This window comes from Protopterus annectens, chromosome 9.part0, assembly GCF_019279795.1.
Source record: "Protopterus annectens isolate FY-2018-M chromosome 9.part0, PAN1.0, whole genome shotgun sequence".
Classification (NCBI taxonomy): Eukaryota; Metazoa; Chordata; order Ceratodontiformes; family Protopteridae; genus Protopterus; species Protopterus annectens.
The window spans coordinates 181,530,216-181,545,404 of record NC_056743.1 but is presented as its reverse complement, the minus strand read 5'-3'; the positions used below and the strand labels follow the sequence as shown (position 1 = coordinate 181,545,404).

The 15,189-nt window shown below is 42.1% G+C and overlaps 1 protein-coding gene across 2 annotated transcripts in view; it reads right to left on the bottom strand.

The window, feature by feature from the left end:
* Positions 1–15,189, bottom strand: part of LOC122811120 (golgin subfamily B member 1-like) — a 2,318,314-nt gene that overhangs the window by 364,726 nt on the left and 1,938,399 nt on the right. For both annotated transcript variants that reach the window (XM_044082720.1, XM_044082719.1), the window contains exon 20: positions 14,377–14,526. In XM_044082720.1, the coding sequence (XP_043938655.1) occupies positions 14,377–14,526 (150 nt within the window). The remainder of the gene's footprint in view (positions 1–14,376; positions 14,527–15,189) is intronic.

Genomic DNA, 15,189 nt, shown 5'->3' with positions numbered 1-15,189 from the left:
TTTTCATAAACCTGAGATGTGCCCTATCCTAACTCACATCCTTCAACACTACTCACGAAAGAGGTCTTTTCACTCAGCAGATAAAAAGCGACTGCTAATAGCTAGATAAAACAAGTCAACTGCTGACTCTCTTTTCAACTTACATCTCTAAAATCTGGAAATCCATCTCCCTTGCTCTTTAACAATTACTGCAGGTTAAAATTCTGAACTGAATCACCACCTAAACAGCAAACAGTTGTGTTCCTGCTCATCTCGTGGCTGGACAAAAATTCCAGTCCAACCACACAGTGTATTCTAAGCTATGCTACCCCTCACCTTATCCAATGACACTATACTGACCTATTATACCATTATTTCTCCCTAATCCACTGACATTCCTCTTCCCTTTCTTTACCACTACCTACTCTTCTTCTAACAGCCCTACTTATTTTTCATTACACTCTCCTATTCTCCTTCAACATCTCCTAGCTTACTACCTTGTTTTTCCTCTTCTCTCTTCTTTCATCCTCTCTCATATCACATCCCTTTTGAACCTCCCTCTACCCAGCTACATATCACAAACTGGTACCTTAAAGTAACTCTTAACAATAATCCTGAATCCCCTTACTCAGTCTTACCCAACCTTCCCTTCACTCAGCTTATCAACTAATCATCTATTTCAACCTCTATTTTTTTTTTCTTTTTAGAGTAAAGTATATTTTCTGAGATTGAACTGGATAACAGGAGTTAAGTGTGGAGAATCTGATGTCTACTAAAGGGAAAAAGTTGATGTTAAGCAATTTGTAGAACAAAGCGGCAAACAAAGTAACTATTTCAACATGCAGACAGCTGGTTTATTTTAGGGAAAGATAAAGAAAAAAACAACATAGTCCTACAGCTTGGTTGCAAAATGAAGACAGAAATGCTACCTGAGGTTTTTGAAAGCTATTTTTTGTAGCAGTACACTATTCACACATCCCATAGGGAAGATTATATCCCCACCCTAAAATACTCAATTCCAAACACTTTGCTGTTCAGGGCAATGCAAAAGTTGAACTGCACCCAGTTCCTCTGACAAATGTGATTTTGCCCAAGTGCATAGATCGCTTGGACACTGGGTAATAACTAAAAGAATGCCAATTGTAGTAATACAAAAATATATTATTTTATTATACTTTACATTTGTTTATTGTGGTAGTGCTCTGATTTCAGTGGACCATTTACAGGCACAGCCTGAGTGAGCAGATCACAGTGTAGAGAGAAATAAATTTATATACTGTGTAATGCAGCGATGCACATCTATACAAACTGAGTTTTAGACTAACTTTACACATGAGAAATCGAAATGCAAGTTACAAGCAAGGTGGATACGACAGCAAAGGAGGTAAAGCAAAGTGGATTACAGCAAAAATATTTCATAAAACAGTCGTAACACAGACAATATTACTAAATGGTAGAGAAATGCTTTATTCTTAACGTATTATGTGAGTGTCTGTTGAAATTTGAGGACCCTAACTGTGATCCACAAACTAGCGAAATTACAAGTCTGAACAGTGACCTTAGAGTTAAGCATATACAACTAAAAAGGTGGTGGAGTAGTAGAGTCACCACAACAGGAAAAACTTTAATGATGTAATAGTGAGTTTCAAAATAACCAGCTTTTAGAGGGAACTGTAGTTTACTTTTAACCAGCTTTTAGAGGGAACTGTAGTTTACTTTTAACATGCAGGATATCCAACAATGGACCTCATGCTTGTGACACTGAGCCACACTACAGACCTACAGCATCCTCTTAAACAAAAGCTTTGAATATGGAACCATGCAAGTTACTATAATAATATATCAAAAGCATAAGCAATCATCAAACAAACCACCCAAGTAAAGAATGGTCCTTACATTGCATCCAACCTACAGACAAGCAAGAAAACAAACATTAAGCAAACTGCAGTAATTATGTACTTGATACTTTACTGGTACCAAATGGAGAAAATATGCCACTATAGTTGGCTAATTAAGTGAACTAATACACTTCCACCCATTCATCTCTCCCCCTTCCCCTCTGTCCATCTGCCCCATGGCTTCCTGAATGCCTTAACACATTTTTGTTTTTCACAATGGAGCCCAACAGCATATTTTATGGGTGTTCTCTACGAAGAAGCAGTTTTACAGCTTTGCAGTTTAAACCAGTGGATAGTCCCCTGTCCTTCCTGCTCAAGATGACCTCTTCACATCTCCCCAATAAAATCTTCGGCACCCAAATCTTGTACTACCTGTTTCTTCAGATCTCCTTGCTAATGTAATCTCCAATCATACTTTCCTCTCTATCTGTTATACCCTTTGGGTGGCTTCCCTCTGGAATTCGTCCAATAGCACAACGTGACCATGGTACTGGAAGTAAGGCAGGACTTCTGGCAACTGGCACAGAAATATTCCTTGTTTGTTTCTGAAGTGGACCATCCTAAGGATATATCCTAGCATTCCGTTCATTGCTGCTACGGCTCTCATGCTATGCTTCAACTCCTTGTGGTCCAAACCACGTGCAATTAAAACCCATTTTTCACCCTGCTGCTCTCAGCCCCATGCCACTTCAGATGAACCACAGTAGTCCTGCTGTGAGTTAATTAAGCACTTTGTGCCACTATGAATTGAACTTCAACTATCATCTCTCTCTTCCCACCGGAACACATCTTCCAAATCCCTTTTTAAACTCTCCTCCACACCACCATTATCAACTACTACACCTATGTTTCTGTTGCTTGCAAAGGATACTGCTGTTGTCTATTCCTTAGAAGGTGTCCAAAAATGAATAATGCAAAGACCACTGGACTTCTTTAGTAGTTCAGTATTCTGCTAATCACTTCTGTTATTCTTTCCTACTCCTCTCAGCAAAACCATGTAGCCCTTTCTTAAAATCATGCTGCATTCTAGCTCCTCACTCCAATCCCTACAGTTTTTCTAGTTACTGCCAGTGTTGTAATGAGTCAAAGGTTCTGATAAACTTCAGGTAAAATACCTACCAGCCTCCAGTATCAAGTTCTCTTGTAACCCTGTCATCTCAAATTTGACCAACAGCTCCTTCTGGCCATATAACTGCACTTATTCGTGTCCTGTGAACTGCTGCCCTCTAGGAAAGTAACCATCTTTTCTTTAAGAATCTTTTCCAGGACTATTTTTGCCACCTACATTAGGTTAGTCAGCATATAACCCTCTGGATTCTTTCCTGCTATCCTCTGCAAAAAGGTACCAACTCTTCCATTCATCAGACACTAATGACTTGGTCGGTAACTTGCTTTATGTTCCCATCATAGTATGTGTGAACACACATGCCAGGTTTCTGAGGAGCATGAGAAGCAGTCTGTTTGGTCAGTGTGTCCTAACCTCCCTTCGTACAGCCACTTATCTTCACCTCCTCCTCTATCAAACTGTCTGTCCACTGTCCTCCCTAGTAGATCTTCTCATCAATGCACCTCACCCTCCCCATTCCCTTAAGACTGAGGCACAGTATTCTTTCAGTAACTATTTGTTCCCTATCTTGTTACCTTCACACTTCCCATCCCATCTTCACTAAGCTTAGCGAATTCTGTATCTTCCTCCCTCCCTTCTGCAATATATATGAAGTAGCCTTTGCTATTCCTCTTTTGACCCTTCGGTCATCTCCATCCTGATTTACACCACTGCCTCACTAACCTCACTCTTTTTATCCATCTTTTGCCTACTTTACTGTACTGCATTTCTTCAACTTCCTCACTTTGTCCCTTCAACCTCTTACATGTCCTCTCTTTGCCAGAATTGTTAAGTTTACGTTACTCTGCGGTTACACTGATTTTCTTCTCTTTTTCCCTTTCTACCTCTTTCTCAAATCCTTGTCCACAGCTCTCCATACTTAATTTCATAATTTGTTTATCCCCCTCACTTTGCCTTCTGACCCTAATTCATCCAACACTCTAAAATCCCATCCTATTATTTTTGTACTTCGTTTATCACTTTTCACCACATTCTGTGTTACACAGTGTGTAATCACTGCTGGATAACAAACCTTCACTTAAATCTTTCTCTCTCCTACTGCACTTCCCCCAAAGGGAGGATAGGACCAGATGTACAAGTCTATTCTGTCTGACAAAGTCCTGCACTAATAAGCTGAATCTCTCACTGTTCAAGACTAGCTACCTTGTAGTTCTCTTCTACTCTAGGCATCATCATCTCCCAGTCCATCCTCACATCAAACTTCACATATGACAATGCTTCCTTATGAAAACTGCCAGTCTCTCCATCCTTCCCAGACAGTCTCCCAGAAAGCACAAAACACTGAAACGTTAAATATCCCAGTAGCCCAGAGTGTAGGAAAGGTCTAAAGGCAATGGATTTAGAAGGATATTTCAAAAATCTAGACTCCAGGGTTTCATTTTTCATCTGCCCTCTTCTCATCTCCCTCCGTTTTGGCCATCATATAGTTCTCTAGCTGTCCCCTTCCTATCTCCTCCTGTTCTGATTCCTGACTGCCCTTTCTGTATGTACCCCCACCATGTCCCTTTCTGTCTTGGTCCCCTGTATAACTGTCTTGGCTGAAGCTGTCCCCCTATGTTTTTTGATTTTTCTAACCCCTACCATTCCAATTCCAATACCATCTTCCTGAACTCCCCTCACCATCTACAGTGCAGTCTTGCAGTCCTCCTAAATGTTCCAAAACAAGGTTCACCACATAGTGTCCCTAACCACACTGCTTAGCCCACCACCTATCACAATGTACTTCCCCCAATATTCTCTCAGACTCCTTCAGGTGTTGTTTGTCTTTCGGCTTTTCCCAGTAAGGGGTCGCCACAGCGGAATTCCAGTCCGCTAATGACTGGCAGTAGATTTTTATGAAACACCGAGGTGCCAGCTCGATGCCCAACCTTCAACGAAGGCACGCCCATTTACGCATGCATGTCTTTTGAACACTACCCAACCGCAGGGAGGACATGCAGATTCCACACAAAGGCTCTCCCAAGCCCAGCCGAGAATCGAAAGGGAGAACCTCTTGCTGTGAGGTAATAACACGACCACCGTACCACTGAGTCATTAATGTCCAGTTCTAGAGCCTGTTTGTATAATGCTTCTGTTAAATTGCCTAGTACAAATTACCACTTTCTTATGTCAAACTTTCAAAATGGCAGCAACAATTCTATTTACAATCTAAGACACTCTCATAAACATGAAAGAACACTTCTGCTTCTTTAACTAAAACTTCACCTCAAACAATATGTTCCTGGTGTATAAAAAACAGGACAAGTACAATCAGACTTGGAATGAGCAGGTAGTAGGCATGAACAAGACAAGGCTGTGAGGTTGGCTAATGTTTCATTAGTATAACAGTTGGGCAAATCAACAGCTACCGAACTAAGAAAGTACAGTTTTGTACCTACCATAAATGTAGATGTCCGAACTGGATAGCATCTGCAGTCATAACAACTGGGTTGTCCTGTCGTCAGGCAGCCCTTCAGTCGGCCGGATTCCAAAGTCCGGGTCCGGCTTCGGCTGATGTCGCACTTCACCCGACGTCATCTCTGTTGGTCTTCGGGTATAAAGGCATCAGCCGACGCCATTTTCCTCAGTGTTTCTTGCCCCAGATGCCAGTAGCCCTCTTGAAGGCTAAAAATTTTGGATAAATGCCAATGTTTCCAAAAAGATAGTGGTAAACACAAAAATAAGCATGTATGTACATATATACAACAAATACACCATAAAAGACTCCCCCCGCCAGCTAGCTATTAGGAGGGTAAACACCCTAGGAGTACCACAGAGGGGAAGGAGGGAGGGTAATCCTGACTGCAGATGCTATCCAGTTCGGACATCTACATTTATGGTAGGTACAAAACTGTACTATGTCCTTCATGGATGCATCTGCAGTCATAACAACTGGGTAGAATACCATAGCCAACTAGGGGAGGAGGAAGAAACTAGATTATGGTGTGTTTAGGATCCCTTGCAGTACAGCAGTGGCAAACCCTGCTCGGGATCTGGAATATAGAGGCAAATTATAATGCTTGGCAAATGTATGCACGGAGGTCCAAGTAGCCGCCTCAATAATGTCCTTGGTTGCCACTCCTCGTAAAAAGGCTGTGGTAGTGGCTGTTGCCCTTGTAGAATGAGGTCTTATGTTCTGTGGGATTGGTTTTCCATGGAAGGAGTAACAGAATCGTATGCAATTTCCTATCCATTTGGAGATTGTCTGTTTGGAAATAGCTTTTCCTTCCCTTCCTGTTGCATAGGCTACAAAAAGCTGATCAGTTTTTCTGCTACTTTTGTTCTGTCCAGGTAGTAGCGTAGCTGTCTATGTACATCCAAGGTATGCAGTATTCTTTCCCCTCTGTTTTGTGGGTTGGGAAAGAAGGTAGGTAGGTGGATTGCCTGGTTTAAAGACACTCTGGATACCACCTTAGGCATAAATGTAGGATTAGTCCTCATGGACACTCTATCTTGATGGAAGATTAGGAAGGGTTGTACTGCCATTAGGGCCTGGAGTTCAGAAACCCTCCTGGCTGAGGTTATTGCCAGTAGGAAGGCGGTTTTCCACGATAGATGCTGTAGGTCTGCTGTTGCTGCTGGCTCAAAGGCTGATATTGTCAACTTTTCTAGCACAAAGTTCAAGTCCCAAGCTGGTAATGGTGGTTTCCTTGGAGGTTTTACATTCTTGATTCCTCTGAGGAACTGTCTGAGTAATGGGTGTGAAAAAACAGGTGGATCAAAGCTGTATTCTGCTGATATAGCTGATGCATGTATCTTGATGGAGGAGTAGGACAGGCCTGAATGAAGAAGTTCTGCCAGATACTCCAGAATGTTAGGCATATCTATGTTTGACACATCTTTTCCTCTTTCAGTACTCCAAATGACAAACCTTTTCCATTTTCCTGCATAGTTCCTTCTTGTTGAAGGTCTGCGGGCTTCAAGAATAATGTCTTTAACTCTTTGGGAAAGTTCTGGATTAGCTGCTGCTATGTGATGTTCCATGCAGTCAGTTGCAACGCTTTTAGGTTTGGATGCATGATGCTGTAGTTGTTCTGAGTTAACATCAAAGGCATCAGGGTATTGGCCACATATTGTTCTGAGACATGCTCCTCAGCAGTGGGTACCAGTGTTGTCTTGGCCAGTTTGGAGCTATTAGGATTATCCTTGGACGTTCTTCCTTGATTTTTAGTAATACCTTGTGTATCAAGGGAAGAGGTGGGAATGCATATGCTGTTAGGCCTTTCCAGCTGAAGGAGAGCGAATCCACTTTCCATGCTGGTGGGTGGAATGTCCTTGTGCAGAACTTTTTGAGCTGGTGATTGAGAGGGGAAGCAAATAGATCTATCTGAGGCATTCCCCATTTCTTTGAGATGGTCTTGAAGATGTCCGGGTGTAGCATCCATTCGTGGGCATCCGATGTGGTTCTGCTTAATATGTCTGCTAGAGTATTTTCTTTTCCGGTACAAATATTGCCTGTAACTGGATGTTGTAGCTGAGTGCCAGGTTCCACAGCTCCAAAGTCATTCTGCATAGGGGTATGAATGAGTGCCTCCCTGTTTGTTGATGTACCACATGACTGTGGTGTTGTCTGTCCTTATCATCAACTGGCCCTCTTTGAGAAATGGTCTGAAGTTTTGGATTGCCAGTTTTACTGCCAGCATTTCTTTTAGGTTGATGTGCAGGTGAAGTTGATCCTGTCCACAATCCTTGCACGCATTTGTCCAGCATGTGGGCCCCCATCCTAGGTCTGAAGCGCCTGTTGTGATGGTCTGGCTTGCTTGACATCTGCGAAAGGGTAGCCCTGGGTTTGACTGGCATGCTTGAGCCCACCATAGGAACTCCTGTTTTAAGCATGGAATTAGTGGAATTTCTGTTTCTAGGCTGTGCCTGTGTTGGGACCATAAATTCTTTAGATACCACTGTAGTTTTCTCATATGTAGTCTGGCAAGTGGGACCAAGATTATGCATGATGCCATGAAGCCCAAGGCCTGCAGTACTTTTCTTGCTGTTAACTTGTTCTGTTTTGTTAGTGCCAAGAAGTAAAGAGGGAGTTCTCTTTGTTTTTCTGCAGTTAGGAAAGCCATTTGTTTTACTGTGTCCAATTCCGCGCCCAAGAATGTCCTTGTCTGGGATGGTATCAGCCTTGATTTTTGTAAATTGACTGTGTATCCCAGTGCTTGTAGCAAGTAAATGACCCTTTGTAAATCTGTTGTCAGCTTGCTTTTGTTGTCCCCTTGTAGCAGGCAGTCATCCAGGTATGGGTAAATTTGAATTCCCTGTAGTCTGCAGTGGGCGATTACTGATGCCAGGCATTTTGTGAATACTCTGGGCGCAGTAGATAAGCCAAAGGGCAATGCTGAGAATTGATAATGCTCTGATCCTGCAAGAAATCTGAGGTATCTTCTGCAGATTGGTCAAATGGGGACGTGCAGGTATGCCTCCTTGAGATCTAGAGTTACCAGCCAACACTCCTTGCCCAGCATGGGAAGAAGTTGCTGTAGGGTCAGCATTTTGAATTTTGGGACAATGATGTATGTATTTAAGGTGGACAGGTCGAGAATAGGTCTCCAACTTTTTCCTTTCTTGGAACTAGGAATAGTCTTGAGTAGAATCCCTTTCCTTGTTCTGTTGTTGGCACTCTTTCCACAGCTCTCATGTTTGCTAACTGCATTATCTGTTGTAGAGCCTCTGTTTTTTGATTTGGAGGTAGATTTGGCATTCCTCTTTTGACTGGTAAAGTGTGGAAGTGGAACCGTAACCTTGATCTATGGTTTGTAAAATCCACTTGTCTTTTGTGATATAGTGCCAGTTCTTTGAAAATAAGGTTAATTTGCCGCCTAATGGAGCTGCTATTTGTTCCCTGGTAGGCGGAATTAGAGTTAAGTCACTGTGGCTGTGTTGTTGTAGTGGCAGTGGTTGTGTCTGTGCCTCTGTTGTTACCTTGCCACTGTCGACCTCTGTAGGCACCTCCTCTGGATTGGTTTCTGCCTCTGGAACGTCTATTCCTGCCCCTTTGGGATCTTGTGGAGTCAGGAAAGGACCAATTTTGGCAGGCCAGTTCCTGCTAAACCTTGGGGGTTGGACCTGGAAGAAATCTTTAACCGCTTGAACAGATTTTGCCTTTTCTTCCATTTTCTTCATTACCTGCTGGGCAGGTGTACCAAACAAGCTGGTCTTATCCATAGGAGCATCTAATAACTTAGCTTTAACATGATCCGGTAAAGCTTGTTCCTTTAGCCATGCATGCCTTCTTATCACTGTGCCAGTCATGGCTGATCTAAATGAAGCCTCCAGTGCATCATAGCCACATTTTAGGGAATGGTTACTAACCTGTTGTATGCTATTTACCATTTCTAATACATATTTCTTATCAATTGATTCATCAGAGGATAGCTTTTTTGTTAACTGATCAAGCATAAACTCTTGGTATTGTATCATGTGAAACTGACAGTTTAAAGCTCTAGCTGAGAGAGTAGCTGAAGTGTAAACCTTTTTGCCCCATCTGTCTAAAGACCTGGCTTCCCTTTCAGAAGAAATAGGGTTTTTAGCTGTGGTCGCGGCTACTGCCTTGGGACCCTGAGATATAGTTTTGGGGTCTGCAAGTGGGGCCTTGTAAAGGTGGTGATGAGTGTCTGGTACCCTGTAAAATCTGTCTGGTTTGACAGGGGCTGGAGGTAAAGAATCTGGTGCAGAGCAGACATCATTGAAGGCATCATCCACTACAGAGAGCACAGGAGGTATAGCTAAGGGCCTGTGTTGTGGAAGGTGCAGAAAGGTTCTAAGTCTTTTTCTGGAGTCTGAGAAATCCTGCTGCTGCCATTGGAACTGCTCTCGCATGGCATGTAAGGTTTCCCCAAAGGAAAATTCTTCTGGTGGGGAGGCAGCTGGAATGGATTCTTCAGCATCTGAGTCTTCAAAAATGGAGAAAGGAGCCTCTGGCTGGTCTGTTAAGTCTGATTCATCAGCAGAATCATCAGAGGACACAGGCTCGGGGGGCTCTGCCCTAGGTCTCTTCTCTGGGGGCTGAGAGGCCCTGTCTGGGTGAGATTGAGATCCCCTAATTAATGAAATTAAATCTTCTGCCAGAGTAAGCATTTGTGAACTAGAAGAGGGCCGGGTTGTAGGGGGTTTAGCAGGCACTGTTCTAGCAGTTTTGGCTGCTTTGGCCCTGGCAAAGGCCTTAATGGACATGGCTGCTGGAGGCCTAGCAGCACCACGTGCTGGGGTAGACACATCCAAGGGAATGGTGTCTGATAAGTCAGTGGCAACCACCGTAGTGGATAAAATTTCTGAGGCGGATTCAAGAGAAGTAGCAGGGGCCTCAGTGGTAGTGATAGATTCTGCTGTATTCTGATCAGTTTTCTCGGTTTCGGCCGAAACCGAGACACTCGCGGTTTGCTTAACCATGGTTTCGGCCGAAACCGCGGACCGCGAGTGTCGGTCTTTATCTTTGCGTTTTTTAGCAGTTTGGGTAGTCGGAGGATCCGACGGCATAATATACGCAAAATCAGAACTGAAAAACTGTTCAGCAAACTCCGACCGACGCCTAAACGTTCGTCGGTTGAAAGAAGCACAGGCCGAACAGGCTGCTACGTCGTGGGCTGGGCCTAAACAAGGCAGACCGTAAGAGTGGATATCCTTATGAGGTATTTGTTTCCCACAGGTTAAACAATTATTAACTTTTTCTGACATCGGCTGAGGCAAGAAAGAGTCCCCAACGGGGTACTTAGCTTTAGAAGTCTTCGAAGTAGTATTCGGTAGAAGTAATCTCTGGATCCGACCGACCGGCACTTGCGAACAGCTTCTGCTTCGGGCGCCACGCGGCAAGAAAGACTGAGGAAAATGGCGCCGGCTGATGCCTTTATACCCGAAGACCAACAGAGATGACGTCGGGTGAAGTGCGACATCAGCCGAAGCCGGACCCGGACTTTGGAATCCGGCCGACTGAAGGGCTGCCTGACGACAGGACAACCCAGTTGTTATGACTGCAGATGCATCCATGAAGGACATCACAACATGGAAAAGTATGAATAATGGAAAAAGAATCAGCAGGTTTAACATCAACATGAAAATAAACATTAACCTGCCTCTTGTTTACTAATAAAAAAAAAAAATTGCAATAAAGGCACTTATGTAGCAGGCAGCAATCACCACCCAAGCTACACTAAGAAGTGACAAAAGTAAACTTAGTTTTTCGGTCTTAACCTAGCACTCCTAATATTAAGACAATATAAACGCAGAAACTAAAATCAAATACAACTTAAATAATCTGCTAATGCATTTAACAACTGAGTCAGGTTAGAAAGAAAACTATAGCACCCAAGTTGTCTTCAGGATGAAAAGGAACTATAAGCTACTATGTGCTGAGATTCCTTACTTCTTTCCCCTCAAGCCCATGATTTCAGGCCCCATTGCTACCCTAATGACCTGTTTTGTCCTCCCAACATGGACAGAGTTGGCTCACACATTCTATGGTCAGGGTGGAAGCCCTATGACCCACTCACTCCTTGACCAGGATGGGACCCAAGTGACGCACTCATTGCCTGCAGAGGCAAGAGTTTGGTACTGGCACACTATTGTGTATGTGAGAGGTCCACTACCACTCTAACTCCCTCTCTATGGTAGCCAGTGTCTTACACAAGTACCACTGAGTAGGAGAAAGGCATACTTACATACAATGAGCCCGCAACCCCAGCTGGCTCATAGCATGCAGTCACTGTAAGCTCACTTCTGAAATGATGGGAACCACACATGTCCTGAGACAGCAAAAAAAAAAAAAAAATAGGTGAAGGGTGATTATCCAATATCACTCCATTCCTTTAACTTGTTTTTTGCAAGGAGGTAACCCCCCCAACACACACACCCTCCAAACTTTATATATACATGCCAACTCTAAGATCACCATACCTTGGAAGAAAAGGGAATATTCCAAAAAATGGGAATTGTGGACTTAGTATATTTAAGTCCAGATTTCCAATAATTCTGTCAACACAATTTGGTTCTTGACATTGCTAGTCATGACACTGTAAATGGTTACCATCACTATGGCTTAAGTGATTGCATCCTGCTGGCTGTGGTCCAGCAATGCAGCACGTCAAGTCACCCTTCCTTTCTCATGGATGGCTAAGTCGGTGTTAGCCACTCTCTTCCACCTCTTACACAATATTTCCAAGACACTATTCAAACTCCGGCCATCTGAAGTGAAATCAGGGCTTTCTCCCTCTGAAATAAGATGGGAACTTCCTTAATTTCAAGAGCAAGCCAGACAACTAACATACAAAGAAAGCAGATCAGCAATGTAGACCAGAGTTACTCTAAAATAAAAAAGTAAAAAAAAAAAGAAAAGAAAACGAAAGGCTTTTTTCTGTGCTAACTTACCCTTTCGATAATTAAGGCAAACTCTGCTTACCAGCTAAAAGCAATATGAAATTTCTCAGCAGTTAGTAAGTGCAACAAAAGAAACTATAAGGTGAGCACAGATGCAGCAACTGTTTAGACTACTGGTTAATTACATACTTAAAAGACTACAGGCATAATCACATGCATACAGGCTGACACAAAATTACTGAACAGTGAATGGTGACATTTAGTGATTCAGTTCAACATTTCTAAGTTGCATACGTCTTCTAGTGAAAAATATATTATAAGGGAGAACCTAGAAAGGTGCACTTAGAGATATTGTAACTGTGAAAGTAAACAGACTAAACTCAAAGGCTCGCATATATCCTGCAGACTGGGTAGAAGAAAATAAACAGAACATATAAACTATAGGAGAAAAGACTAGTCAGTTAACATACTGTCACAATACTGGACATGTCTGTTTAGCTGTTAACAATAGACAAGGTGTTAAGCAGAAACTGAGCTGGTGTCTGCTCATCACCACATCAAACTGTCAACTGCCTTCTGTAAGTTTTCATACCTATTGCTCAACCTCCATTTCTGTAAGTAATGCATATTATTTACAGTGAATGGTAATGGCGCTAACTTATGCTTGTTATTTTGTGTTACACACTTCGGCTCTGTCTGAAATCAGTCCCCTTTGGTCAACATATTTCTACAGGTCAACAAATCACAAAGAAACTGATGCATACGAATGGCATGGATTTCTGGGTTGGGGCTATTAGGGTTTGAGTGAGAGTTTGGCTGTAATAACTGTTGAGGAAGACCAACAGAAAATGTTGTCTGGAAAGTTGCTGCTAACAGTGGCAAGCTGGGGTCTGAGCATGAAAAATTATAACCTTAAGGAGGGGATATCCACCCACGAAGGTTGAAAGTTTAACTTACAATACAGTCCCCTACATGGCAAAAGGGTTGTTCTGAAGCAGTAATCTACTAGTCATTTTTAGAAGTACTGAGAGCAGTTTCCAGCCAGTTTACTACTCATTTGCACATGTGGATCTAGAAATATATTAATTTAAATGCATCAATGGCTAAAAAGCAAATTAAACAAAGTGGTTCCTGGGACAGAGGCCATGGCATTCATAAGTCCTATTCCTGTTGAGAAAGCATCTTGACACACACATAATCATAGCTTTAAGAAAAGGCAGTACACCTACCCTACTACATCTACCATGTGTTACTCAAAAGAACAAAGTAAATAGGGCAAGCCTAGACAACTTCCTGTGCATAGAAGGCATCCCAAAGAACCAAGAATAGTTAAGGGCATAAGAAAATATGCATAAAATGCAGCACATCTTATTCATACTGCTGCTAAAGTCAAAATATTAACAATGGGTTTTAAAAAAAGGTCTGACAAAGAAGTTAGCACCATGGCTACAGGCATGACTCCAGTGAAGGTGACCCAGTGACCTGGGATTGCTCAGAAGCCCATGTTTTGGCAGAGATGGGTGACGGGATTAGACTGAATGGCAAATGCTGTCTCACTTACCCTTCAGGGCAGAAAAATAGTTTGATCCACTGTACTGCTGACACCAAGCAGTGGCTTAGAGACAGCAATGACTGCCAAGAAAATATATACTCCAACAAACAGCACTACAGGCTGCAGCAAGATTATCTACAGGACCAGTTACATGCACGTATCAAGTTATCATTAATGTGAAGCATGACTACTAGAATGCACTGGGATAGAGGTAAGTTAGGGTTAAGTACACAACTAAAGGCTGCCTGAATGACAACCTCCTATAACCGGTTCTCATCCCAAGAGGAATGAATGAGCTAGTCATTTCATAAGAGATTTTAGTGATTTGCAGGTAGCAGGGATAAACAGAATATAAATGATCTGGCAAATGACACCCATAACAAAATGACTGAAATGATCCAATAAGCATCAGAGCTAAGAAATATTTTCTATGGCCTCATAGTACACTTTGCAACAAGATCCGAGGCAGGACTGATTGTACTTTTACTTGCACACTTTTAAAGACAACGGGTCAAATAAGAATTCTTTCTCACCTTGGAACGGAGTTGGTGGTTCTGAATCTCTTTCTGTTTTATTTCCTCCAAATAGCTCTGTGTTTCATTAAGAAGATGGTCCTTTTCAGTCAAAACTCGCTCAATTTGCTCTGAAGTTTCACTCCCAGCCAAGATGACCTTCTCTAAAGACTTCAAAAAACAAGCAAGCAAAAAAATAAATAAATAACTATAACTCACCATTTTTATAAAGTTTAATACTGTAGTTTTGGTTGACTAATCTTATCATCCTACTCAGGTACATCACAAAATCTCTCAAGCATTATTAATAACAATGTGGAAACAGCTTCAGTAGAAGAAGAAAAAAAACACAGATGATATAATACAGTATAAATACCACCTAGGTTCTCACTCAAAAAGAACTGCCAGTCTACTGGGACAAACCTGATCAACAAATAATAAATACATAAATATACTGAACCCAAAGCATTACAACTAACCTTTGATGCAAATGATAAATCTTCCATAAGAAATATTATACTCATACACAGGAATGATTCTAAGTGATGCTTATGCCATAATACACTGGACCAAAGGTCAATAACACATTTTTGAGACCTGTCATTTACATTTAGACTCTAGACTACATGCTATAGACACCCTGGTGAAGAAAACAGCAAAACTCATTCAATGATCTAAAGTGACTTAGTCACAACTAAACAGGACAAAAGATGGACAGATCTGGGCAATCTAAATAGGGAATTATGGACCTTTTGGAATGGCTGGTAGAGGTCTGAGATAATTTCACTATGTCAAAGATGATTTGTATTCCAAATGATGCAGTGAGCAACAGGT